Genomic DNA, 24,347 nt, shown 5'->3' on the forward strand with positions numbered 1-24,347 from the left:
AAGTACTAAATCCCACGTAGCTAGGTAGCTAAATGTACGTAGGGGAAAGAAATCTCCTGATCCGTCAAATCATCACGCATGATACATGATAGAAAGCTCAAACATTATCAGTAGCAAGGGGTTATCACATAATAACTTTGAACCAGACTGGAGCGGTCCAAGCGTACGTCAACCTAACACGCCAAGTGCCCCGACAAGAGGAGAGGGGAAGAAAAGAGGCAGAGGGAGAGAATGGAAGTAGAATGATGATATGTAGATAGAGCCATTCCTAGCAAGTCGTAATCACTAAACTCATTGGCATCAAAGTCAAATTGAGAATCAAAAACAAAGAGGAGCAACAAAGATGAACCGGACGTAGGTGGGGGTATTATGCAGCTGCAGGACAAATGGATATCAAAAACAAGATAAATGTGAGAGGAGATGAGCGTGCTATGTAGCGCTGTCGTTAGTTGCAATACAAATCATTGCGGTTGAAAGTAAACAATCAAATCCTCTGGAAGATGCGGTAAGGGTCGAAACTGTATGTGTGAGGTTGGGGGGTTGGTTGATTTTGACCAACAGAATCGTTTCATGCCGGCCACTGCCTTGGCACTCTGATCTGTCGGAAGAAATCCGCATGAACTGGTAGAATGTGCATGAGCATGGGAGACGTCAGATTGATCGAGCACGTTCTCAACCGTTCGTGAGCTGTCATGAGAGGACATGCCGCGGGACAACTAATGCGTTGATCACATGGCTGGGGTTCCAACCTTGGTCCACCAGGGGCTCATGCTCCTTTAGGACCTTGCCCAAGTACACGATTTTCACACGGTGAGTGCGAGGGATCTTGACACAATGTTAGCGAGTCGGTCGGCGCAGTTGCAGACAATTGAAATATGATGCGGGATGACGTACCCCTGCCTCCTGCTGCACTTTGCGGGCAACAAAGCCAACATTCTGAGTCTTGCCCACCGACAGATCAACGTCCGGACCACCGCGATCGCTCAGTCGTGCTCGCACTCGGATCAGATCTCGCTCGCTGGTTTTACCCTTTTCATCCCGGCGACGTTCGAGGTCTACGTTGTTTGCGATCAGGTCATCTCCCGACGCTTCATCGGAAGATAACCTACCGTCGTCGGTGTCGAATTCGTCGTCCTGATCCTGAATTGATCGGACCAGATTCTCTGGATCGCTCACGATGCATTGCGGTAATCGGTAGAGGGCGCCTTGTTCGTCGTAGCAACCCTGGCAGAGATCGCCCGTTGGAACGGTAATGCCGGCTGCGTCGATAATGGTCTGTGCTGTTGGGATATCACCAGCTCGCATCAGAGACACTGCTGCAGACAGAGCAGCCCAAATTTCCGGACGACCCGTTACTCTGGTCTCAAAGAACGCAGTGCGCTCTTGGTCAAGCGCAGCCCGACTCCACATTCGTCGTTTGCTATACCAGACATGACGACGGATCGGCGCATTATAATGCTGACTGAGTGAGTGAGGGTCGGATCGACTAGTCCGGGCAACGCGCGTGCTGGTGGAAGTGTTGGTGGCAGAGAGCGCGTTGCTGGTTGCAATCGCTCGGTGAGGGGACGATTCGCGGCGCCGCTCTTCCGTGGCTACCTGTGCTGCATAGGCAGGATTATCGTTGTCTCGCGACGAGGAAAAGCAGCAACCCTGGGTGTTGATGATGAGTTTAGGTCGAAGTCTCAAAAATGTTGAGATAGTGGGGGAGTGTCGCATGGTAGAGGCATGTACACCGCACCGCAGGCATGACACACGAACAACCCGTCCCAAGGGAGAAGATAGTTGACTTACCATCTTGTAAGAACAAGCTCCATCAGCCGGAATAAGCGCAATAATGTCTTAGGGTCCGGAGTCCAGACTAACTGCAGGGCGGCAGCTGGGAGATCGATCCGATGAGGACGAACGGCAGAAAACGAAAGAGGAGGGGAAGATGTGGGCGGGGAACGACAGGATGAATAAGACAAGAAAGTCAAGCTTATGGGGGCTATTGTGCCGGTGTTTAGCGACTGGGAACCGAATCGTTCACTTGCATCTAATTGGGAAGCCAGTCGTATGACCCGAAGAGTGGTGGCAACGGAGCGGCGGGTTGCAGTTCACTCGCATGGCAATACGGAGGGGAAGCCAGGCGCAGGGCAAGCAAGCTAGTAGCAAAGCAGAGCAGAGTAGAGCAGAGGAGTAAGGAAATATGACGTTTGATGCCTCGGGAAGAGATTAGACGAGGCAGGGAAGAAGAAACGGCGAAAGGAAGAGGAGAACAAAGAAAGAAGAGAAAGACGTGAAGAGAAGAGGGGAACTTGGAAGGAATGGAGCGACGCCGCGTTGACGTGAGGGGAAAAAGGGAGGAGAGCCAACAATCTTCAACCTCCAATTCCCGGGTTCGGTGCACATCGCCCACCAATTACTCCCTCCCTAGTCTACCTCATCTCATTTCCCTCCTGTGCTCTGCATTTACGCCAGTCGTGCTTTGCTGCTGTTCCCTGCCGTGTAACAGACTTGCCAACCAGACCGTTAGGCCTGACCGCAGACAAGATAGCGGCGCAGCCAAGAATGAGGTTTGCGGAAATCTTCCGTCATGGAAACACAGACTGGAACTGATATGGCCAAGTCCTTAAACACACCAACCTGGCAATTGACAGGAACACTAGCGGTCAGGCGCCTGGCACCATGATTCGTCCACTTATAAGATCGAGGTCAGAATTAAGTTTCTATAGTCAATAGTGGTATACAGCGAGCTATGACCTATGCCAACACAATCGATGAACCAGCTTTTCGACATCACTTCAGTTCAGTTCATCCTCCTCGTCCTCATCGTCACTACCGAAGATAGCCTTGAACACCGCCTCTCCTGGTCGCTCCGCCTCCAAAGCTTCGTTGCGCTCCGGCTCAATGACAACAGGTTCGTGTAGACCCAGCGGCGCTGCTTGCGCCGGCGATGCATTTTCTGCAGCAGGCGTGAGAGATCCACCTCGACTGGCGTCAATCAAAAGCTGATTCATGACATCGCGCGAGACCAGTTCCTTGGGTCCCGAGGCGGTCTGATATCCAGCAGAATGGAAGCGCCCTCCAGGTGGCGGGGCATCCCTGCGCCCAGATGGTTCTCCAGGATCGATTTGAACGTGATCTGGAGGTTTGACATTGAATCGCTTACATAGCAGGCGCGTGGGATATAACGGAAGAGTGCTCCGAGTCATCGGGCCGAACATGCCGATGCGGGCAGCCTCTACTGCAGGGTCTTCAGGTTTTGCGGCAGGCTTGCTGAGGAGCGGATCGGCCGAAGATGCCTCGAGCTTATCGGACGACTCTTTCGGGCCCGACGAAGCGGAAGTGAAACGCGATGCCATCAGCCCAGACATGGGTTTGAAAACCTCCGCAGCTCGGGCGAACTCATCCAGCTCCAGGGCCCATTCATCCGTACTGGATCCCGACACTCGATCAGGCAAATTGTCTCGAAGTCCAGCTCGGACCTCGAGAAAGGTTCGATAGCGTTTCCGTTTCTCCAAGTCTTCCGAATATGGCATCCAGCCACTTGCCGCTCGGGTCAAAGCTTGGACAGCTACCTGCTTCTCTAGTTTCGGTACTAGGTCCCACAAGTCTTTCCGCTTCTGTGTCTCGGAACGTTCGTAGCCCTTCGGCGCCTTCTCACTCAGAGCCGGCGGCAAGTCCGTCTTCCCGGTTAGTTTCGCAATCCGCTCTCGACCTTCTGGAGTCAACCAGTCGAAGATAGACTTCCCTGGCAGCTGCGCCTCACCCAGAAGCGCAGCTCGAGACGTCGGGTCCAGAGACGAGGCTTTGGCAGCCTCCGCCGTAGAAACATAGCTTGAGAGATCTTGTTCCTTGGTCGGTGTCTTACTTGATTTCCACCCTGTCGGAATTTCAGGGGCCGTATACTTCTTTTCTTGGGCGGATATACTCAAGCTGGAGATGCCCTCAGCAAGCATAAATCCCTCGATCGGTAAACGGCCGTCGTGGCATTTCCTGAACCCACTCGAGCTCTTGGCCGCGAGAACCTTCTTGGGGATGTAGATGGGTTTATTAGTTATTAGAGGGTTCGACGATGCTGCAAGTGGCCTCGCATCTTCAATCGACTTTGCTTTCTTTTTCTTCTTCTTGTCTCCTCCGATGACGCGGTTGTAAGAGATTTGAGGCCCTATTGAATACGGGTCTTCGTCATCGGAGCCGGTATCGTTGAGTACGCCCACGCCAAAGCCTCCGCGACGAGTTTCCTTCGTTTTGGGCTGCTTGGGCTTTCCCGGGGCCATGAGCCTCTTCCCAAAGAAGGAGTCATCTCCCTCCTCGTCGGATTCACCCCGAGCCAACGAGCGAGCATCAAGGCGGGCCTCTCCCTCGAAGCCAAGTCCTTTGTGATCAGTTTTATGGATGAAAGCCACCATTGGCGGATTTTCCGGAGCAAACAGATACGTCTTGTTGGCATCCTCACCACCTTGCGTGATACCATCACCTAGATTGGCGCGTCGCTGCACCTTGGGACCAACACCTTGACCCTCTCTCCACCCCATCTTCTTCAGGAGTTTCACCCCCATGGTTTCCCCGGTGGTTTTGAGGAGGTCCATCAACCCTCCCCGGCGCGCCAACTCTGCATCGGTCGTACCGAACCCGGCAAACTCATTGTTTGTATGAACTGTCTTTGCTTCCTCTGCCTCCCGGATATCTTCCTCATCCATAAAATCTTCGATCTGTTGCTTGCGATTGTCCTTGGCACGATTCTGGCGTGATGAGACGAAGGTTGCAGGGGTCCATCCCTCCTTCGACCCGACGGTGTTGAAGTACCTGAAGAGGGATGACCTTTTAGTGTGCTGTCCACAGCGATCCATGAATCGTGAGCTCACCCGGCACTGAATCCACCGGTGAAGGCGCCATGTAGACGTTTCCTTCCCCGGTCGTCGGTCACTTCTTGCTTCCAAATGGGCGCGTAGGAACCATCGTCACGGATACTGGCGTCTAAAGGTGGAAGGGGTGTTCCGTAGAGAGCATAAGGTGACTGTTGCGCTTGTAGATCGGCCTCGAAGGCGGCTCGAGTTCTTTTACCAGCCATGCGGGGCGCGGTTTAATCAAGCATTCCTCGGGCTGAATCAGAACGAAGGGTCAGGTTAAGATCAGAAAATCTTGCAAGAGTATTTTTTTTTCGAGAGCTTGCCCTGAGAGAGCGAGTAGATGCTGGTGCTCAGTGACTCGGGGATCCGATTGACAGGAAGCAGTTCAATGTTGCGACTGCCAAGGACGAAGACATGTGACAGGCAATCGGCTGCTTCGGGCACCGCCACCGACTGTGGCTGGTACGGGGCTGGACTCATTCATCAACAACAGAAACTACTCCGTACTCCGTCCGTATCGAGTCCACCACCCCTTCAACGACCAGACTCCTCCGATATCCAGCAAACACTCTTATTCTAAGGCTGGCAAGCAATCATCATCCTCAGACTCGTCTCATGAGGGTTGATCTGGCGTCAAAAACTCTGTTTCTTACTTAATCACATTCAGAAAACCACCAGTACTGCCAGTCATCAACAAATCCAACTAACAATAACATTATGAGCTCACGCGGGTGACAGATCCCAAATCTAGCTTGCCCCTCTCACGAAGTTCGAGGATCCTCGATCAGTGGAAAATGCTTGGCAAGTAGAGTGAGCTCATAGGATCACTGCTCGACTGGGAAGCTCCTGTGATCAGCATCGGCCTCCTCGTCATCCTGTCCATCCATGCCCAAAGCACTGAAAAAGTCCGACGTGCCACTACCTCGTGGAAAAACAACGGCACAAGGCGACTCTGCGTGACAGGCCCGTGAGCGACAAGCTTACAAATGACGAGCGCCGCGTGTTCGCTACAAAAGTGACTGGCCTGTACTTAACCGCGGTCTATTAGCCCGAATTGAAGTGGTGGAAATGAAAGAGGCTGTAGTGTCTCCTCTCCCCTGCGTAACTCAATAATGAATATCGATCCATGATCCACGCAGAAGCCGACAGACAAGAATAATGGATGATACGAGCCATAGTCATGTTTTTAACATAGAAACATCAAAGATCCCAATTCATTTCCACCTGTTCTTGTTGTGGGGGCACAGCTAACACCAACTTACTATTAATATATCAATACAATCTCTATCTAGTCTAAAGTTCTTAATTTGAACCAGTAAGCGGAGCGACCCATCGTCAGACCCGATTGTTTGTATAACTAGTTGAGTTGACGGCGCCATACGGTACCGAACCAGACTTCACTCTCTGTTTGCGGGTTTTTTTTGGCTCTTTTGCTCTTGGGCTGGTGGCCCTTGTGGTGAATGGGGGTGAATGTTGTTGAAAGTCCAGCCAAAATTAAGTCAGTCAAATCAATCACTCTGTTTCTCCGCATCCATCATCCTTCCGTCGTCACTTTCGAACTTGTTGTTATTCCCTCCCTCGTGCATTCTTCCTTTCTTTCTTTCTTACTTGCCTGCCTGCCTGCTTGTTTTTCTGCCTGCCTGTCTGCCTGCCTTCCTTTTCCTTTTTCCCTCAATTGTCCCCTCCTCTTCCTACTCCTTCTCCTGATCTCATCATCGCCTCTCCTCTCCTCTCCTCCTCTCGTCCCACATTCCCTAGAACTCGCTCTGTCTGTCCCTCTCTCTGTCTCTCTCTCTCTCCCCTTGCGATCCTCCCCACCCTGTTTTTAGTCCTCCTCGTTTGTCCTTCCTTTCGCTTTCCCTCGCCCCTCTCCCTTCCTCTCTGACCTCTCCCTCTTCCCTCCCCCCCACCCCTCTCTTGGGGAGCCTTTGGTACATACTGTACTTACATGAGTGGACCTTTGACTATCATCAATCTTTTGATGTCAGTTTTGGCTGCCGTTAACCCTTTCAGCACTCGCTCCGTCAGCTAGAAACGCCTGACGCCCGTCTTCTCCTCCCCCCCACTTTATCTTTTCCCCTTCTTATTCCCGACCGGTCGCTATTATTGAATCTCCCCTCTTGGTTTCCCCCCCCCTCCTCCCACATCCCATCAATCAATACTAAGGCGGCCTTGGGCTGAAAAAAAAAAGCACACGCTTGGCCTGTGGTTGGCTCGGAATTTCTCCAGTCTAGTGCCCACCGTGATGTCCACTACTGCCCCCTCCACTGCGTCGCCTTTGGTCGTCCGCAGTCACTCGACTTCCTCCCGCTCTCCCTCCTATCGTCCTCCCTCATCCGAGCTCCCTCACCGTACCCGAAGTGTCGCTGTCCGACCCGCGACAGCCTCCCAACCACAATATCAATCACCACCATCCTCGTCGCAACATCACTATCAACCTCAATCCCGTCACGCTCATTCCCATTCCAAGTCTCAGTCCTATGATCGTCGCCCCCCTTCCAATCAGGCGGTATTCGACTCCATAACCCGTCGAGATTTTGAGGCTTCTCGCGGAGCTCCCCCGGCTTCTCCCCGAAGGGAATCCTCTCGGGATCGTTCACAAGAGCGCCCTTCCACCTCCTACCGCCCCGAATCCTCCTCCAACAGACACCAGAGAAATCTCTCAGTTCAAGGTCATCAACGGGATAGTATCGATATGGCGACCGCCGGGACTGTCATGGCAGAGGGTGTCGCAGGGCAGCCCCAGGCAGCTGCCGCCCATTTACATCCGACTAATCCCGTCCAGTCAAGACGTCGGACCATGATTACGACGCCAACCGGCCAATGGGCTCTGGGAAAGACATTAGGTGCCGGCAGCATGGGCAAAGTCAAGGTTGGGAAGAACATGGATACAGGAGAACAGGTGAGTCCCACGATCCCGCTCGCGTTCTGTTTGCAGAACCTCATCGCAGTCTAGGTGGCTGTCAAAATCGTACCTCGACAGTCGACCGAAGAGCATCGCAGCTCGCGCGAGGCCGAACGGGCGGACCGCTCGAAGGAAATTCGAACGGCGCGCGAAGCAGCTATCGTCAGCCTCGTCAACCATCCTTACATCTGTGGCATGCGGGATGTAGTTCGGACCAACTACCACTGGTACATGTTGTTCGAACTCGTCAACGGGGGTCAGATGCTGGATTATATCATTTCCCATGGTAAACTCAAGGAGAAGCAGGCCCGCAAATTCGCCCGTCAGATTGCCAGTGCGTTGGACTATTGCCATCGCAACAGCATCGTGCATCGCGACTTGAAAATCGAAAACATTCTGATCAGTAAGACCGGAGATATCAAGATTATCGACTTTGGTCTCAGTAACCTCTTCTCGCCACGGAGTCAACTCAAGACATTCTGTGGCAGTCTTTACTTCGCTGCCCCTGAGTTGCTGCAGGCGAGGCAGTACACTGGTCCGGAGGTAGACGTTTGGAGCTTTGGCATTGTCCTCTACGTTTTAGTCTGTGGCAAAGTACCGTTTGACGACCAGAGCATGCCCAAACTTCATGCCAAGATCAAGCAGGGCGTTTTTGAATATCCTCCTGGACTCACAGCAGGTGAGTCTCTCTACTTCGTCTCCCATTCCCGGTACTAATTGTTAATGCGCAGAATGTCGTCATATTATCTCCCGCATGCTCGTGACTGACCCCAAACAGCGCGCAAGTTTAACCGAGATTATGAATCATCCTTGGATGAACAAAGGCTTCAATGGTGCACCAGAAAATTATTTGCCATACCGAGAACCTATAAATTTACCTCTCGATCCCGAGGTTATTGAGAAAATGACGGGCTTCGATTTCGGGCCACCTGAATACATTACTGCGCAGCTCACCAAGCTCATTGATTCTGAGGATTATCAGCATGCTGTGAAAGTCAGCGCTCGCGAACAACCCGCTCCAAGCTATACGGAGAAGAAGCGAGGAGTATTCGACTTCTACAAACGACGAAATTCGGCCAGCAGGGATACACTGTCCGCGCCGTCAGCGGAGGCCGTTCAAATGGGCAACGACCCAGTCAATGCCTACAGCCCGCTAATCTCGGTCTACTATCTGGTCAAGGAAAAGCTGGACAGAGAAAGGGCCGAAAAGAACCCTGGAGCACTGGGCGTCCCACATGCCTCTGGAGACTCGATGCTTCAGATGCCAGACCTTCCAGCACCGGAGGCCGCCCATACCAACCAGTATCATGTTCCGGGAGAGAAGGATAGTGGAAGAAGGTCGCGCCCACGAGCACGAACGCATGGTGATGACGACCTGGCGGATGGCATCAAGAACCTCCACCTGGGTCCGCAGACGGGGCATTCCCCGGGTCCTGCGTTGTCGCAGCCAGAAACGCCGGTCAAGAAAGAAAGCACGGCAGCGGGTATCTTGAGGCGGTTCAGCACGCGCCGGACAAAGGAACGCAGCCGCGATCCGGAACGTGGAAGACTTGGCAGTCCCCACACCCCAGCCCTCAACGTCCAGCCACCCGCAGACTTGGCCTCGCCCCTATCCAGAGGATTCAGCGTGAAGAGAACCCGACGCGCAGATCCCTCCCCAACAGCCATTCCATCCGGGGCAAATCATTCACAGCAGAACGATTTTCTCAAGGCCCCGGGATCAGCGGAGCCGGCTTCGCGGTCCAACAAATTCTTGGAGAGATCTGCCAGCGTCAACTCGGCCGACTATCGTCCTCGTCGTTCACGACGAAATGATCCTGACGCCGCAGGTCAACCACCGCCAAGCAGTGGGTCAGACTATGCCAATGTACAGAAAGAACCGACCGCTGCGAGGGAATCGAAGCTGGGCCGCGGCCATACTGCTCGAACAATGTCGTTAGGCCATGCTCGTCGGGAAAGCATACAAGCCCGTCGCGCTAGACGCGATGCCACGCGCGAGGCCAATGTGCCTGAAGAGACCGATGCCGATATCACTGGTGCGGGAACTGCCTTGGAGAGCGCCAATGAAGGAGAGGATCTGTCCAAGCCAGTATACCTCAAAGGCCTTTTCAGTGTCTCGACCACGAGCAGCAAACCTTTGCCTGTCATTCGAGCCGATATTATTCGCGCTCTGAAACAACTTGGAGTCGACTACACTGAGATCAAGGGAGGCTTCAGTTGTCGCCACGCCCCGAGCATTGACTTGGATAGAGTCATGGACGTCGGGCCCCCAAGCCCAGACCGTCAGGGCCATGTCTCGGGCCACCGTCGACGTATCAGTTTTGGGGGGTTGTTGAGCCACGAAGAAGGTAGGGAGGACCCGCGCCAGATGCCCCGTTCGCAACGTCGGGCTCGGGCGCCTCCGGACCACAGCTTTGTGACCACTCCCGAAGGGTCCGATGAAGACGTCGGGCCTCGGCCGAGTCGTGATCTCGGGGTGGTTGGGGAACGTGTCATGGGTGAAACTACGACACGAGTCCAGAGTGACACGGGGGAGAATCTGGTACTGCGGTTTGAGATTCTCATCGTCAAGGTCCCTCTGTTCTCGCTGCATGGAATTCAGTTCAAGAAAGTGGCAGGAGGCATGTGGCAATATAGGGAGATGGCGAAGAAGATTTTGGACGACCTGCGACTCTGAGTGCATATTGTTCTACATGATACGTTAGTTACTATTTGCGTACTGACCAAAGTCGAGTTGATCCACGAAGCATTTGCATGAGCATAACGTTTTTTTTCTTTTGTGGAGCATTTCCTATGGCAACTTTCTGGCAACTTCCGGTTCGCATTACTATTGAGCTGGCTCATGATCTTCGAGGGCGTGGTTTTATTTATCATGGTGTATACTAGACCCGAGCAAGCATACTTCCTGGGTTTCAGTGAGAGCTTGTTCTGGTGTTGCTATTGACTATCATTGTATATTTGTCTCCTTTTCTTATTTTTTTACCTAATAAGTTGACAGTTGTCTGAGACCGTTGTACATAGGTCGTGCAGGTAGGAGCAGCTTTCTGTCATGTGGCCGAATACTAATTGGCATGTCTTTACATTCTATGTCCAAGGCAACCAGTAACATGTGTTTCCATAAATCAGATTTGATTAAGCAGGCACGATCAGAGTGATTCAGCTTGATAGAACACCCACCGAAAGGTCAGATGCGCCTGAAATAGATCTTTCTCTAGCTGTAAAGGCCTGGGGCCTTGTCAAACCCAGGGCAGTCAACTCGGTAGTCTGAGAGTTGCCGTCTCCCGGATTGACCAGTTGGCGGTTGGCGATACCTGGTCCGTTATCACTTCCAAGTAGTCCAATGCAACCACAACACTGAGCAAAGTAGCTACTTGAACTTTACAATCGGCAAATGTCTTCCTGACAGTGATTAGGATCTTCAAAGCCTTATGTATTATTCTGATTGATGCTTTTACAGAGATTCAGAGTATTGCTCCATATCAGCCATCATTGTGCTGCTTAGTCATTATTTGCCAGTCCGCGGCGCGTAACAAGATTGATAGAGTAGATTCAAGCAGTCCTCTTGCTTCGAATGGAGCCTTTATTTAGCTTAAAACACGATAATCGAATACAGCAATGCCCAGGCATATCATGGATGCTTAGAGCTAGCCCAAATGCGTCCGTTCGACTAATCCTTGTCAGATGTGTAACAGTGTAAGGCTTTGCAGGGAGTTTTACTAGGGCTTTACTAGCTCGGTAGAGCGGGTAGAAACAACGCATTACTTGACCGTTAGTTTCAGGGTCGCTGATTGGACAATTCAAAATGATCGATGGGTAAGATATTAGTCCAACCATGTCTTTTGCTCAAGACTGACATTTGGTTTTGGTTAACCATGTGCCTGATGACGTTGATATAACAAAAAAATGAGTTTTACCAGAAACTCCTGATATCAGGAAATCAGGACTGTTATATTTGTACATCCTTTAAATTTATAATATATTCACTTGATATAACGCTGACTAAGCTATAATACTTTCCAAACAGGCTAGTCTCCATCCAGACTCTCTCTCTCTCTCTCTCTTTCTCTCCTCCTGAAAGCTGACATTAGCACCCTCTCGACACCCTTTCCCACTTTACAGATTCCCCAAAGACGTATCATGTCTGCTTGACTTTAAATACTACCAAACTGGCGATTTCTCGATCCGGTCCATGGGTACGATGTCCACCATGCTCATTGACCTGACTCTAGACTCAGAGCCTGAGGAGCTAAGCAAGGTAGGCCATTCTGTGTCTTTTTGGTGACTTTTTTGAGATCTGTGTTTTGGGAGGTCACCGCCTCCCCGGATCCCCCGCGCGGCGAGTACGGTATAGTCCGATGCTATACCGTTCCTTGGATTCCTATCTATTTTTCTATCTATATATATTTCCTCGTTTGTCTGTTTCTTATATCCTGCCTATTTTTGTACTATTCGAGTGACTGTGTGACGCCAAAACTCAAAAGAAAATCTTCCTCTAAATCAAAATCCTATTGTGTTGGGAATCTTCTGAGAACATTAGCTGACACTATTCGCAGACAACCTCAACAAGCGCAACAGCCTTGTCACACCGCCTTGCCCACCGCGCGCTCAACCATGTCGCGCAGTCAGTGCCCGCAAAGCGCAGGAACTCTGAAATCAGAGAAGCTCCGTCCGCCCGTGCGCACTCAAGCTTCGCTGAAAGGTCGCATGTCAGTGAGCCCGAGCACAGGGAGTCCGAGCAACGCGTTTTCTCCCAGCCGGAGCTGGCAAGGCCGAGATCCAGGCGCAGCGTTTCCAGTCAAGAGAACACCGCAAACAACAACAACTATGCCGTTGATCGTCGGTACAGTTCTCACCATTTCAGGGCCGTAAATAACTCCCACACGACTCACTCCCCCACCTCTGTCAATTCATTAAATGCCACGCCCCACTCCACAGCTCCGGAGATCATCGTCCGGGCTCCTCCAACACCCCGCCAGGCGAAGCATGAAACCTCAGGTTCCAGCAGCAGCAGCAGCACCAAGAATGGGTACTCTTCCTCCGTCACGCCGCTCCACACCGCGCTCTCAGAGGTATATTACCCGACCGACGCGCACCAAAAGAAAGCCATGAAGGGCGCATACCCGAAGGCCAAGAAAGTGCAGCGCTCCGAGATCCCATTGCAGATCGGCAAGCCGGGCCCGCTGCTGACCAAGCCGCCGAATGTGCGCCAGCAGACGCGGCAGACGATGAAGCGCAAGCTGGCGGGTATCAAGGGACCCAAGGTCACGTACGACCAGAACGCAGAGCATCTCCTGGCGGACTTCATCATGAACTTCGAGTTCGTCAACACCAACCCGCTGCGCAGGGGGGTGGTGCCCGTGTCCGAGGAGTTCAACGCCGGGTGCACGTGCGTGGGGTTCTGCAACCCGGCGCTCTGTCTGTGTCTGTCCAAGGAAGAGGGCGAGACCAACGCCAGCATCATCCCGTACCAGGGTGCGGCGGACGATGCCCGCATGATGGTGCTCCGGTCCGAGTTCCTGACGCGCAAGGCCATGATCTTCGAGTGTAGTGACCGGTGCGGGTGTAACCAGGGCTGTTGGAACCGCGTGGTACAGAACGGCCGCACCGTGCGGTTGGATATCTTCCATACGGGAGATCGTGGATTTGGTAGGGTTACTGTGCTCTTCGCTCTTCTTTATGAGTTAGTTGTGCTAATCCGAAACCCAAAAGGCCTCCGCTCCCCAGACCGCATCCGCGCAGGCCAATTCATCGATTGCTACCTGGGCGAAATCATCACAACCGCCGCGGCGGACCTCCGCGAAGCGAACACCTCCGCACACAGCGCCTCCTACCTCTTCAGTCTGGACTTCCTGAGCGGGCAATACGAGGACGAGGATGAGGACGAGTACGATGACGATGACGACGACGACAACGACGACAACGACGACGACAACGAGGCATCCAAGTGCAAGTACGTGGTCGACGGGCGCAACTTCGGCGGACCGACCCGCTTCATCAACCACTCGTGCAATCCCAACTGCCGCATGATCCCCGTCTCGCGCAACCACGCCGACAGAGACCTGTACGATCTGGCCTTCTTTGCCGTACGCGACATCCCGCCTTACACCGAGTTGACCTTCGACTATAACCCCGGCTGCGAGGGCGTCAAGGACTCGAAGATCGACCCCAATGCGGTGCGGTGTCTCTGCGGCGAGGCGAATTGTCGAGGGCAGCTGTGGCCGAACCAGAGGAAGAAGGGAGTGAAATAATTTTTACCCTTCTGGATCGGGCTGAACGGTTGGTTCTTTCTTCTGTGTGGTTTCTGTTTTATAGCATCCATGTTGACAAAAGGCCGGGGTTGTTTCCGTGTCCTTATCTTATCTTACCCTGGTTGCTGGTTGCTTTTTACGTCCAGTACATACTTCTCTCATCTGCTCAGCGTGATTTGATTTCCCAAGCTTCTTACTACATTATCCCGGCGTTTGGCATGAGATTATTAATGGTGTTGGCGCGGTGTGTTGAGATCTTGTGGTCTGGTGTTGATACACTATTTTTTTTCTTTACTTTCTTTCTGATGTGTGCATACTTCTCTATTGTTGTTGTTATGTTTTTTTCCCAGAGAGTCCTGCATCCCCCGCTTCAAAAGTACCTGCCTACCTGCCCTGCACATGTTTCTAGCCACGATACCCTAATTATGTACCAAGTTTATCGCGATACCACGGCCTCAACTTTTATCACTCTGTGAGGATAGCATTTCTGCGAGGAAGAAGACATCCCTTTTACTAGGTCCCTCCAAATTCAACCCATATCGGTATGGATGTTCAATATGTAGATTAGTATATCCTCGATAGGAGAATAGATAGATCGATAAACAAAACCACTCAACTCCACATCAGCCCCAACAATCACAAATCCGTAGAACGCCAAAGACAAAACACAAACCCAACGCCATGAACCCGTCGACGACCCATAAATCAGTCCGTGCAAAATTAACGCCGCCGGTCTGATTCCCGCAATTCCGCAAACGCCCTGCCCCCTCCTGCCCATCCGACAAGCAAAGTGAAACCCAGACAGACAACATCCCTCCGATGACCAGCAGGCCTGTAGAAAGAACCCACCCCCGAGACTTTAGAAGCAACTCCCCCAAACCACCTCCTCAATCCCCTCCAGAACCCCCAACCCGAACCCGAACCCGAATCCCCCTTCCGCTCTCACAGGCCGCGGCTCCAACAACCCCAACCCGACCCGCTCAACAACATCCCGCCCCGCCCGCTCCCGCTCCTCGCGCAGATCCCTTTCCGCTCTTGAGAGGATTCGTTGGTGGCCGCCCAGTCCATAGCTGTACCCGGAACCATTCCCAAGCCTATCCCCCTCCCCGAACCCAGGAGACAACCCAGGGGATAGAGATAGAGAGAGCGACAGCGAGCGCAAAGGCGGCGAAGGCGGAAGCGCACCACCCCCCCTGCCTGCGAGTTCCCTCCCCCGATCCTGATCCTGATCCTGATCCTGACCTCTATGCAGACCATACCGCGGCGCAAGAATCGGACTCAAAGGCGGTGTTCTCGGGATTTTTGTCGCTTCTATCATTGAATCCAAATGGGAATGCGAATGCGAATGGGAATGCGGGAGGAGCGAGGTGGTGTTCGCATTGAGACTGATTTTGTTTGTGTGCTGCTGCTGCTGCTGTTGCTGTTGCTGCTGCGGCGGATGATGGTAATGCAGATGCGGATAATGCAAGCGCCGAAAGGCGAAGGGCGGAGGAGACTCCGACTCAACCTCTGAGGTATAGAAGATGTCTAGGTCGGAGGCGGAGGAGATGGATTCCGGGGCGGAGGAGGAGATGGGCGAGGAGGTGGGGCTTGTGGTTGTTGAGCTTTGGGGGGAGAGAGTTATTGGTCCTAATCTTGTTGGATTTGGGGGATTGGTTGTGCGTTTGTTATTTGGTGGTGGGGATGGGGGGAAGGTTGTGTGGAGGTGGAGGTTTGGGGTTTGGCTTTGGTTTTGGTGTTGTTGGTTTTGGGTGGGTGTGGTTGTGTTCATTTTGGCTTGATCGATAGATCGGTAGATCGATTACTCGGGGGTGATGTTTGTGGGAGTATAAGTTAAGTAAAGTAGAAGTTGGCTGAGTTCTGAGTTCGAGTTCTTGAGAAAAAAGCAGAGTCAGATGTATGATCTGATGTAAGAAGTGGTGGTGGTAGTGGTGGTGGTGTCAAGTCGTACAAGTAGACTCAGACTGACTTAGTCTCAGTAGTTATCCCGTGTGATGAATCAATCCCTCCTCAGTGAGTGATAGATCAATTCAGTTGGGGTGGATCGGTTCCGTTTGTCAACGTTAATTAATTTCAAATGTCAATAAGTAAGCAAGTAACGAGTCAAAGTGGAGTGGAGATGGATTTATAAAGTCCGCGGCAGGTGGAGTGACCAGAGGCAAGCCAAACCAGCATAGAAATAAGAAGAAGAATACGAGAGAGACAACAAGGGTGACGATGATGATGATGATGATGATGATGACATCCAAGAACAAGACCAGGGGGATGATCCATCCATATTATATGCCATCCACCAACCAAACACTTACTTAATATTCAACTCCGGAAACTCTGTAAAAAAAAAGTACTCGTAGTAAATTTAGTTCTCTCACTCAGTATTAACTATTAAGCACATACATACCTAAAGGAATGACCTAATATGCAAACAGACAAAAAAAAAGAACCCACCCTTCGCCCCGTTTCCGCTCTAGCCGATCGGATGCAAAGCAAGATACGGAGTATTATTACTCAGTATTCAAAGACTTTCCGTCCGCAGCAACACCACTACATTCTTATGATCCTGTCTTTGATTCCCTTGCTCGGTCGCGATAACTCCTTCATTGATTTTTACAGTTAAGTAAGTATCCTTCGTTCCCTTGGCCTTTCTTCCTGAATCCCAAAAAAAGTCTCTTGCCCGATCCGGGGCATGGCAAGATCCACTTCCCTTTCCAGTACCAAAAGTCAACGCCCTGTCATTTTAGTCATCTTGTCCTGTCCTGTCCTGTCCTGTCCTGTCCTGTCCTGTCCTGTCCTGTCCGCCCTGTTTTGTATGTACTCTTGCCTTGCCAGGTCACGTTGCTGGTTAACCTAATTTGCAAAACTTACTTAGTAACTCGCACCTCAGGGCAATTTCCAAATCAAGGCCATCGAACAGGAACACTCAGACGCAACATCATGGATGATGTAAGACAAGGTGATTGATAGGTCATGAGCATCCCTGCACTGCCTGTCCACGTGATGGAAATACACTCTAGGTATAGCAATTGCCAAGGTGCACACCACTTCAGTAGTCTGAATCACTCCACTAATCACTACGGAAGGTAAAGTAGACTTACTCGAACTGTCTGTCATACTAACTACTACATCTCTCCGAGTTGGCACATGCTATATACAACATTATTCACATCCCACACCTTCACCATCTCTATCGACCTTAACCCCAAAAAAAAACAAAAAAAAAATCTCATCAACATCAACATCATCAGTATCATGATCCTTGGCTGGCTACTCCCCTCAAACAACTCAAGCAACCAAAATCGTATCCTAAAATGGTTCTACTGTACAATTCACCCATCTCCAACAAATCTCTGTCCAAATTCAACAAGAAATGTCTAGATGCAGAGCTAAAAAAAAGCACAACGCTCTAGAATGCCAGAAATGCCAAAAATACCAAAAAGATAATCAAGAATAATCCACGCTCCACATGGACTAGATAGATCGGAGTCAATAAATCGCACCATATTTACTCGCCCGACCGTCGACGCTGCGTAAAACTACGGCGGATACTCTCGCCCCAGGCGGAGTCGCCCAGCGACTGCATCACGTCGTTGACGTTGGGCGGCCGCTCCGACGTCGCGCTCTGAATCTCCTCCAGCACGTCCGGCCCGCTGCCGTACGACGAGGTCGTGTTGGCCCGTTCCCGGCGCGGCGACAGGGACGGACTGATGCTCGACCACTCGGTCGGCGAGTTCGCCGCCGAGATACGCCCGCCCAGGCTGGTGTCGATCCGAGGCAGCCCGCCCAGTCGGGACGGTCCGCCACCGCCCTCCACGCGACGCGTGGGCGACGTCGGCGACAGCATCGGCTGGAAGGGCTCTTCACCGACGAACCGCTCCGAGGGAGAGGGAGGAGCAGCAGCAGCAGGAGCAGCATCAGCAACAGCCATGTCGACCGCCGCGGGCTCGTCCTGCGATCCGTCATCCACAAAGATCTCCGGGACCGAGAACTGTGGCACGCCGCTCATCCGGGCCGACTTCTTGTGCTCCACCTTGCGGCGGAATTGCCGCGACCAGTACATCGTGTCGAAGAACCCGATGACCGTGTGCCGGCGGATCGTCTCCTGCACACGCTGCAGACGGGCCCGGCGGCGCAGGAATTCCTCCAGTCGGAGACTCTTGCTGTCGCTGATCACGTTGTAGTGCGCTAGGATCATGAGACACGAATGGAACGAGATGCCGCGCACAGGGTCCGCAGACACCAACACCTCCTCATAGAATGAGTTGAGCTGCTGACGTCGCTTGCGGATCTGCTCCACTGGAATGCGCCGCAGGATCCGAGACATCTTGTCCAGATCAAGCCCCTCGACCACTCGCCGATGCGCCAGAAGCGAGTCGCGCTTGTCAACCCGACACTCTTCCAGAATCTGTGGGATCGTGAACTCGCCGTCGTAGATCCGCATGGAGAAGATCCCGGACAGCTCGCCCAGCAGCCGCGGGAACTGTTCCTTGGTGATATAGCCCGTTCCATCTGGATCATACGTCGCCCATGCATGCTTGAAGCGACGGACCTCCTCGCGGCTGATGGCGTAGAGCCCACTGCTCTTCTGGTACACGTACGAGAAACTCTCAAAGATCAGAGATGTGAACAACGAAACGAAGAGATACATGCTGATGATGTTCCACGCGATGAAGAGACAGCGAGCCCACGGTGCACTGCCACAGTCATCCTCGAAGTAGTTGCTGCTGTAGGTACATAGGGGCGGTACCATAGTAGCAAAGTCTTCCATGACCTCGTTCCACCCCTCACCGGCACTCATCCGGAAGAGAAGTATCAGCGAGCGGGGAATGTCGCGGAAGTTGATGTTGTTGCTTCCCTGCGACCCGAACTTGGTCAGACCAAAAGCCTGGTTCATTCCGATGGCAAACACCAGGAACAGCACAAACCAGGTGGCCAAAAGATTTCCAATGGCCGTCAGACTGGCTGCGGCCGTCTTGAAAAGTTGGTCGAGCTGATTGTTGCGAGGGATAATAAGTAGTGTGATCGACACGAGGAAGAGCTTGTTCAGCTCCGAGACTACATGGCCCGAATTCGCGAAGCTCAGGATTGTGGTGATCAAGGTTCCAGGCACCGAGATCAATGAGTAAATGTCCCAAGAGCTTCTGCTGAACCGGTGCCAGCCCAAGCCAACCATCCTGATCGCCACATTCGCAATGTAGACGAAGTTGAACGCAAAGAACAAACCTTCTCGAATGGTACTCCACAAATTGCCCTCGGGGTAGAATTCCAACACCAACAGCAGAAGATGGAGCGTGAGAATGCCGGTGACAAACCTCGCCCACCGGCCGTGCTTCTTGACGGCTACGCGGTAGCACCACATCTTCCATCGCTTACTCTTGTTGTCGAAAGATCGCTTAGATGGCGAAATCTGCCTCAACAGCTTCCTCAACTCCAGCCACGATCGCTGCTCCGCGGTGAGATAGGCAACTCCAGTCTGTTCCGTGTAGTTGCGCATGAACACAGACACGAACAGGGTCAAGACAAACACAGCCCCGAGCAAGTTGAAGACGATGAAGAACAGCCCGTTCTCAGGCGCGATGTAGTCCTGAGGCTGCTGTCCAACCCCAACAATGCTCATTGCACTCTGTTGAACGTCGATCCACCCTTCTTGGGAGACAATCTGGAACAGAATGAAGAGGGAGTCCCCGAAATTGTCAAAGTCGTAGTACGGGTTGGCTGCGGCGCGAGGTGCAAGCACATCCCAGTTGGAAGGAGAGCTCATATACTCGCCGATACATGCATCGAGGCTGCCAGATATGTCGCCATCGTTACACTGTACCATTCGTCCGGCAAAGAGAGTAACCCCGTAAATGGCGAAGGGGATCAGAAAACTCATCGAAACCGCAGCAGCCTAGAATCATGATCAGCTTCCGCAATCACCTTCGTCGGAAAAGAACTTACAGCAATAACCTTCCATCCTCCAACAATGATGACCGAATGGAAGGTATCCTTAGCACTGTCGCTAACATTCAACAACCGCAGAGCTCTGAGTGCCTTGAAAGCCCCAATCGCCCGAGTCAGACCCCAGTCCTGATACAATGAACCACCTACGCTGATCCAAAGAGTTATCAAGACGATGCCGTCAAGAAACCCCCAGGAGCTTCGAAAGTACGCATTAGGCGTCCAGAAGAATCCATCCGCAATGACCTTGATGAGAGCCTCGATCGTGAACAGAATCGCGAAGCCCATATCCGTGTATGTGAACCAGTCGCGGTTATTCTGGAAGTGAGTACTTTGGTAGATCGGCGTAGTGATACAGGCCAGCAGAACCATCGCCACAATGGCCGCATAGATGAAGGCAGAGAAGGTGAACCAGACCGGCTTATATGGGTCGACACCTTCCACTCGCTGGGTACCCCGTCCGGGACCAACCATCCGCTGGCAGAATTTGCGGACTGCGTTATCCGGCGCGAACATAAACAGCGACTTGTTGTAGTTCGGATGCCGCATCAGATATTCGCGTTGAGCCCGCTTCCTCTGTTCGGCGGCAGAGACGACCTCTCGAGCCATTGTCCTTGGGTCCAATTCATCGTAGGCTCGAGAAAATTTCAACTTGGAGTAGAACGGATTGGGTTCTCGCCGCATAACAGAGGTCGCGAACTTGTTCCAGATGCGCGAAAAGAAGCCGGGCTGCGATGTCTCCGCCGTAGTCGTCGTTTCCAAGGGCACACTTTCTCTCCGTTGAGATTCCGACGGCTCCTGCTCGTCCAGGAACTCCTGCACAACAGCATCCTTCAGCAGCATTTCCAGCGCCGCTGGCCCATGATCCAAGGGATCCTTGTAGCGCTCGGAGTTCCGGCCCATCATCAAAATTTTCGAGAGAGACAGGTTCCCTTGCGAAGACATGTTGATTTGCTTCTGCTCCAGAAATGACTTGACCTGCTGGAGCCGTTTCTCATCTTCCGACACATCAAAGCTTTCCTGAATCACAGCGATGAACATGTTCAAGACAATGAAGCAGGAGACAATAAACCAGATGGTCAAAAACGTGGCTGAAATCCAAGATGTCTTGTAGGCTTCCGTGTATGTCGTGGCATTGTACAAAATGTCTGTCCAATTCTCGCTGGACAGGATCTGATACATCCCGAGAAACGAATTGTAGATATCGGAAAACGATATGTAGATGAAATCCCCGCTATCATCCTCTTCGGGGATTTGGCCGCGGAAGAGCTGGGTCGCGAAGATAGATGCAAGGAACGTGATCAGGAATACAAAGACGATGAGGTTCAGCAAACCAGTAGCATTGCGGAAGACCACCATGATCAGGTTCCGGGTCACCGTGAATGCGAGCACTACTCGGTAAACTCGAAGAATTTGAAACATGGTCAGGACATCATAAGCACGCGTATTTCTGATGGAAGGTATTTGAATCACACTAGTGATAATGACCAGTCCCAGATCAACCCAATTCCGCGCTTTGGTATGAAAATTGCGCCAGTCCGAGGCGAATCGTAAGATGATCTCCACAAGGAAAACGATGGTAACGATAATCTCTGTGTTGTCGACAAGAGCCCGGCGGTCTTCGCCCATGGATGCGCTTCGCTGAGCTTGCACGACGAGGTCCAGGATAATGATGCAGACCCAGAGCCATTCTGTCTTGTCATAGATACGTTTGATGGTACTAATCTTGCGGGCGGACGGGTCCTCCTTGTCCGTCGAGTCGATCTTCTGAACGGCGAAAGCACTGCGCTTGCTCTCTTCTCGAATGACTTGGAAGGAGTGTGTGATGACCGCAACTAATAAATTGACCATCCACAAGCTCAGAATTACCAGGCCACACACGAAGAACAGAGAAGCTGCCAGGTAATCACTGTCGGTGGTGTAGTAGAGAAGATCCGTGAAAGTATTCGATGTCATGATCACAAACACGAGCTCTAGCGAGTTGAGGATATTGTCGAAGCTCACGGTCCCATTGTAAGGATTGTCGCCTTCAACACACAGAGACCCCTGAGGACAGATGTAACCCTTTGGACTGGAAGTGGTGGGGTTTCCATCAGCACGCAGCCACGGCATATTGTCACCTCCATTGAGGTAACCGCCGCAGAACTGTTCGTCCACCGTGTAGTTGTCTTGACCATTGACGCCAATCCAAACACAGGTCCTCCGGAAACTGGACTTGAAGCTCTGGATGCCGACAATGGCAAACAGAAGCCAGAAGAAGCCTATAAGGAACGCAACGTGCGCCAGTAGCGGCGCAGCCTTCTTCAAACTCCGAAGGATAACCTGCTCAAATTAGCTAGATATTCCCTGCTGCCCAGATATCGGAGTCATGCTTACCGAGGTACCGTTCGTCAGTGCCAGAAGACGAAGGATCCGGAGACAGCTGAGCATACTAAAGACATACAGCTGCTGGCGCGTCTCAACTCCATATACCGAGAGGAAGAAGGAAACCCAGTAGGCGACCAAGGCGACAAAATCGAGACGATTGAAAGAGTGACGCAGAAACGCTCGATGAGCCAGTCTCACCCGACTCTTCTGCAACGGATCATCCACCAATTGGTGTCGCAATTGATTTTCCAGCTGGTTCAATCCTCCTGTGAAGGTCCGTATAATCGAGGCCTGCGGTTGCTCCGGAGCAACTGATGACTTTCTCACCGAAAATTGGCGCTGTGGAATGATTAAATTTTTCCCCTTCTCGATCGCGGCTTTCCGGAGGCCCATCGACCGGTCGATTGTACTGTACTCAGCAGGGTTGATAATTAAACCAGACACCAAGATTTTGGCGCCGACTTCGAGTGTATAAATGATGAAGATCGCTAGATAAACATAGTCCGTGGGGTTATTGCCCCAATTTACATCGCGTGGGTGATCCCAGACAGAGCGGGACGACTCGATGGTCAGTAAGATTGTCTGAATGAAGATCACCACCAAAATAAAAGGCTCAGTGAAAGGATGAACCAAGATGTCGCACAGCCACATTCGGAGAGCGTTATCTGGACCCAGTATCCCCAGGGCCTTGCCTCTCAGCGGGTTGCTGATCCCGCGCCACGCCTTGCTATTCGAAGGTAGTTTCTCGTGATGAGCAGCAGCCGGGCTGCGTGGCGTATGGGGCGACGGTGTATCGTGCGCGTAGTCCGGCAAGGACGGCAGAGACGGCGGCTCCTCCATCCGCGCATTCTTATGCGACTCCTCCCTCAGGATCGACTGTTCCACGACCTCGGGTTCGTTACTGAGATTGACAATGCGCTGAGACATGGATTTCATCATCGAACTGGCGCGCTGCAACGCCGACCCGTGGCCCGAGGGAGACAGCGAGCGCGACCGCTCGCTGGGACTGCTCAACCCGCGCCGTCTGCCTTGGAAGCCACCCTCCAGATCATCGCCCAACCGTGCATCCGGATTGCTGGCGGCGGCGAATTGAGTCGTTGGCGCACCATGGCTGTCATCGCGGTGGATGTCTTCGGAGCTCGAGGCGCCACTCATGGGCTGGACATGTCGGATGTTTGTCAACGGGGTCGTATCGGTGTAGGTATCGGTGTGTGTAAGATAGTTCTCGGAGCCGTCCAAGGGCACCGTGTCGAGGTCTATGCTCGAGCCATCGCGGGTAGGTATTGGCGTGAGCGAGGCACGGTGTGAGGGGTCGAAGCTGAGCCCGACCGAGGACATGGCTTGGGCAAAGGCGCCCGGATCATCAATCGCCGCGTCCTCGACCTCATCGTGGTGGTGATGCGTGTGGTGCGGGGCCACCCCGGCCACCCTGTCAATCGGAGAATCATGCGCGATGCGCTCGTAGTTGTTTCCGGCGCGACCTCTGCCGGTCAAGGACCGACTCAGCCGGCTTGCAACCCCACCCGCAGTATTTCTCCGGCCGAGATCCGAGTCGAAGGGTTCGGAAAGGTCCTGCAGGGGAATTGATTGCTGGGAAGGAAGATGTTCGTCGTCGGTGCCGCGGTCATGGCTGTTCGAAGCCATGGGGGGCAGTTCTGATGCGCTAACCGAACGCAGACATCGCAGGCCGCTGCAGGTCAAGAGGGAGTCGGAGGGAAAGGGAGGCGCAGGGCTTCCAGACAGTGGTCAGAGGTGCGAAGGGGAGAACGCAGGGGAAAGCAGAAGCAGGAGAAGAATCACCGCTGAGTGCGGAGGGTGCCGGGAAAAGCTGAGAATTAGTAGTAGTTCGTCAAGTCGTACGTACGTAGGCGAAGCAAAGTACTAACTAGTCCACGGTCTAGGAGAAAGTGTCGAAAAAGGGCTGAAGGTGACCAGGACGGTGTGGGCTCCCCGGGCGGAAAACGTGGGCCAGGAACCAATCAGAGTCGGGGTTCAATCATGAATTCGATCATTAGAATGGAAGACTCAAGAAAGTCAGATGGGGAATGGAACCCAAGG

General features: G+C 52.6%; 8 protein-coding genes across 8 annotated transcripts; 4 read left to right on the top strand and 4 right to left on the bottom strand.

Moving 5' to 3' along the window:
- Positions 1–465: 465 nt before the first annotated feature.
- On the bottom strand, positions 466–1,885 carry BO97DRAFT_127738 (ubiquitin domain-containing protein). Its single transcript, XM_025690022.1, has 3 exons — positions 1,792–1,885; positions 895–1,650; positions 466–825 (listed from the first exon to the last, which is right to left on the bottom strand). The coding sequence occupies exons 1-3, from the start codon at positions 1,792–1,794 to the stop codon at positions 691–693; spliced, it is 894 nt and encodes a 297-aa protein (XP_025549652.1). The 5' UTR covers positions 1,795–1,885; the 3' UTR covers positions 466–690.
- Positions 1,886–2,224: 339 nt separating this feature from the next.
- BO97DRAFT_127769 (uncharacterized protein) lies at positions 2,225–2,724 on the top strand. Its single transcript, XM_025690023.1, has 2 exons — positions 2,225–2,552; positions 2,606–2,724. The coding sequence occupies exons 1-2, from the start codon at positions 2,304–2,306 to the stop codon at positions 2,666–2,668; spliced, it is 312 nt and encodes a 103-aa protein (XP_025549653.1). The 5' UTR covers positions 2,225–2,303; the 3' UTR covers positions 2,669–2,724.
- On the bottom strand, positions 2,573–5,002 carry BO97DRAFT_127735 (putative G-patch domain protein). The gene has a single exon (XM_025690021.1). It carries the CDS (start codon positions 4,830–4,832, stop codon positions 2,781–2,783), a length of 2,052 nt encoding a protein of 683 aa, XP_025549654.1. The 5' UTR covers positions 4,833–5,002; the 3' UTR covers positions 2,573–2,780.
- A 1,200-nt stretch (positions 5,003–6,202) lies between these two features.
- Positions 6,203–6,873, top strand: BO97DRAFT_127809 (uncharacterized protein). The gene has a single exon (XM_025690024.1). It carries the CDS (start codon positions 6,293–6,295, stop codon positions 6,659–6,661), a length of 369 nt encoding a protein of 122 aa, XP_025549655.1. The 5' UTR covers positions 6,203–6,292; the 3' UTR covers positions 6,662–6,873.
- kin1 (putative serine/threonine protein kinase Kin1) lies at positions 6,870–10,567 on the top strand. Its single transcript, XM_025690025.1, has 3 exons — positions 6,870–7,734; positions 7,789–8,416; positions 8,469–10,567. Exons 1-3 carry the CDS (start codon positions 7,078–7,080, stop codon positions 10,412–10,414), a joined length of 3,231 nt encoding a protein of 1,076 aa, XP_025549656.1. The 5' UTR covers positions 6,870–7,077; the 3' UTR covers positions 10,415–10,567.
- Positions 10,568–11,944: 1,377 nt separating this feature from the next.
- clrD (histone-lysine N-methyltransferase Clr4) lies at positions 11,945–13,985 on the top strand (the record flags this gene model as incomplete). The annotated part of the gene is made up of 3 exons (XM_025697132.1): positions 11,945–11,992; positions 12,291–13,383; positions 13,447–13,985. 3 exons carry the CDS (start codon positions 11,945–11,947, stop codon positions 13,983–13,985), a joined length of 1,680 nt encoding a protein of 559 aa, XP_025549657.1.
- Positions 13,986–14,515: 530 nt separating this feature from the next.
- BO97DRAFT_406976 (uncharacterized protein) lies at positions 14,516–16,076 on the bottom strand. Its single transcript, XM_025695542.1, has 2 exons — positions 15,937–16,076; positions 14,516–15,858 (listed from the first exon to the last, which is right to left on the bottom strand). Exon 2 carries the CDS (start codon positions 15,754–15,756, stop codon positions 14,845–14,847), a length of 912 nt encoding a protein of 303 aa, XP_025549658.1. The 5' UTR covers positions 15,757–15,858; positions 15,937–16,076; the 3' UTR covers positions 14,516–14,844.
- Positions 16,077–17,291: 1,215 nt separating this feature from the next.
- cch1 (calcium channel protein CCH1) lies at positions 17,292–24,116 on the bottom strand. Its single transcript, XM_025690026.1, has 3 exons — positions 22,299–24,116; positions 19,923–22,244; positions 17,292–19,872 (listed from the first exon to the last, which is right to left on the bottom strand). The coding sequence occupies exons 1-3, from the start codon at positions 23,931–23,933 to the stop codon at positions 17,488–17,490; spliced, it is 6,342 nt and encodes a 2,113-aa protein (XP_025549659.1). The 5' UTR covers positions 23,934–24,116; the 3' UTR covers positions 17,292–17,487.
- Between the last annotated feature and the right edge of the window lie 231 nt (positions 24,117–24,347).

Source organism: Aspergillus homomorphus, assembly GCF_003184865.1.
Source record: "Aspergillus homomorphus CBS 101889 unplaced genomic scaffold BO97scaffold_29, whole genome shotgun sequence".
Classification (NCBI taxonomy): Eukaryota; Fungi; Ascomycota; class Eurotiomycetes; order Eurotiales; family Aspergillaceae; genus Aspergillus; species Aspergillus homomorphus.

What these genes read in the sequence shown, in the direction of transcription:
- BO97DRAFT_127809 (XM_025690024.1), top strand. Translation starts at nt 6,293, where the DNA reads ATGGGGGTGAATGTTGTTGAAAGTCCAGCCAAAATTAAGTCAGTCAAA.
- BO97DRAFT_127769 (XM_025690023.1), top strand. Translation starts at nt 2,304, where the DNA reads ATGGAGCGACGCCGCGTTGACGTGAGGGGAAAAAGGGAGGAGAGCCAA. An exon ending in GCGGCGCAGCCAAGAATGAG is followed by an intron (nt 2,553 to 2,605) that starts GTTTGCGGAAAT and finishes GATATGGCCAAG; the next exon opens with TCCTTAAACACACCAACCTG.
- BO97DRAFT_127735 (XM_025690021.1), bottom strand. Translation starts at nt 4,832, where the DNA reads ATGGATCGCTGTGGACAGCACACTAAAAGGTCATCCCTCTTCAGGTAC.
- BO97DRAFT_127738 (XM_025690022.1), bottom strand. An exon ending in AAGTGCAGCAGGAGGCAGGG is followed by an intron (nt 826 to 894) that starts GTACGTCATCCC and finishes CATTGTGTCAAG; the next exon opens with ATCCCTCGCACTCACCGTGT.
- BO97DRAFT_406976 (XM_025695542.1), bottom strand. Translation starts at nt 15,756, where the DNA reads ATGAACACAACCACACCCACCCAAAACCAACAACACCAAAACCAAAGC.
- kin1 (XM_025690025.1), top strand. Translation starts at nt 7,078, where the DNA reads ATGTCCACTACTGCCCCCTCCACTGCGTCGCCTTTGGTCGTCCGCAGT. An exon ending in ACATGGATACAGGAGAACAG is followed by an intron (nt 7,735 to 7,788) that starts GTGAGTCCCACG and finishes ATCGCAGTCTAG; the next exon opens with GTGGCTGTCAAAATCGTACC. An exon ending in TCCTCCTGGACTCACAGCAG is followed by an intron (nt 8,417 to 8,468) that starts GTGAGTCTCTCT and finishes GTTAATGCGCAG; the next exon opens with AATGTCGTCATATTATCTCC.
- cch1 (XM_025690026.1), bottom strand. Translation starts at nt 23,933, where the DNA reads ATGGCTTCGAACAGCCATGACCGCGGCACCGACGACGAACATCTTCCT. An exon ending in CACTGACGAACGGTACCTCG is followed by an intron (nt 22,245 to 22,298) that starts GTAAGCATGACT and finishes TAATTTGAGCAG; the next exon opens with GTTATCCTTCGGAGTTTGAA. An exon ending in GAGGATGGAAGGTTATTGCT is followed by an intron (nt 19,873 to 19,922) that starts GTAAGTTCTTTT and finishes TCATGATTCTAG; the next exon opens with GCTGCTGCGGTTTCGATGAG.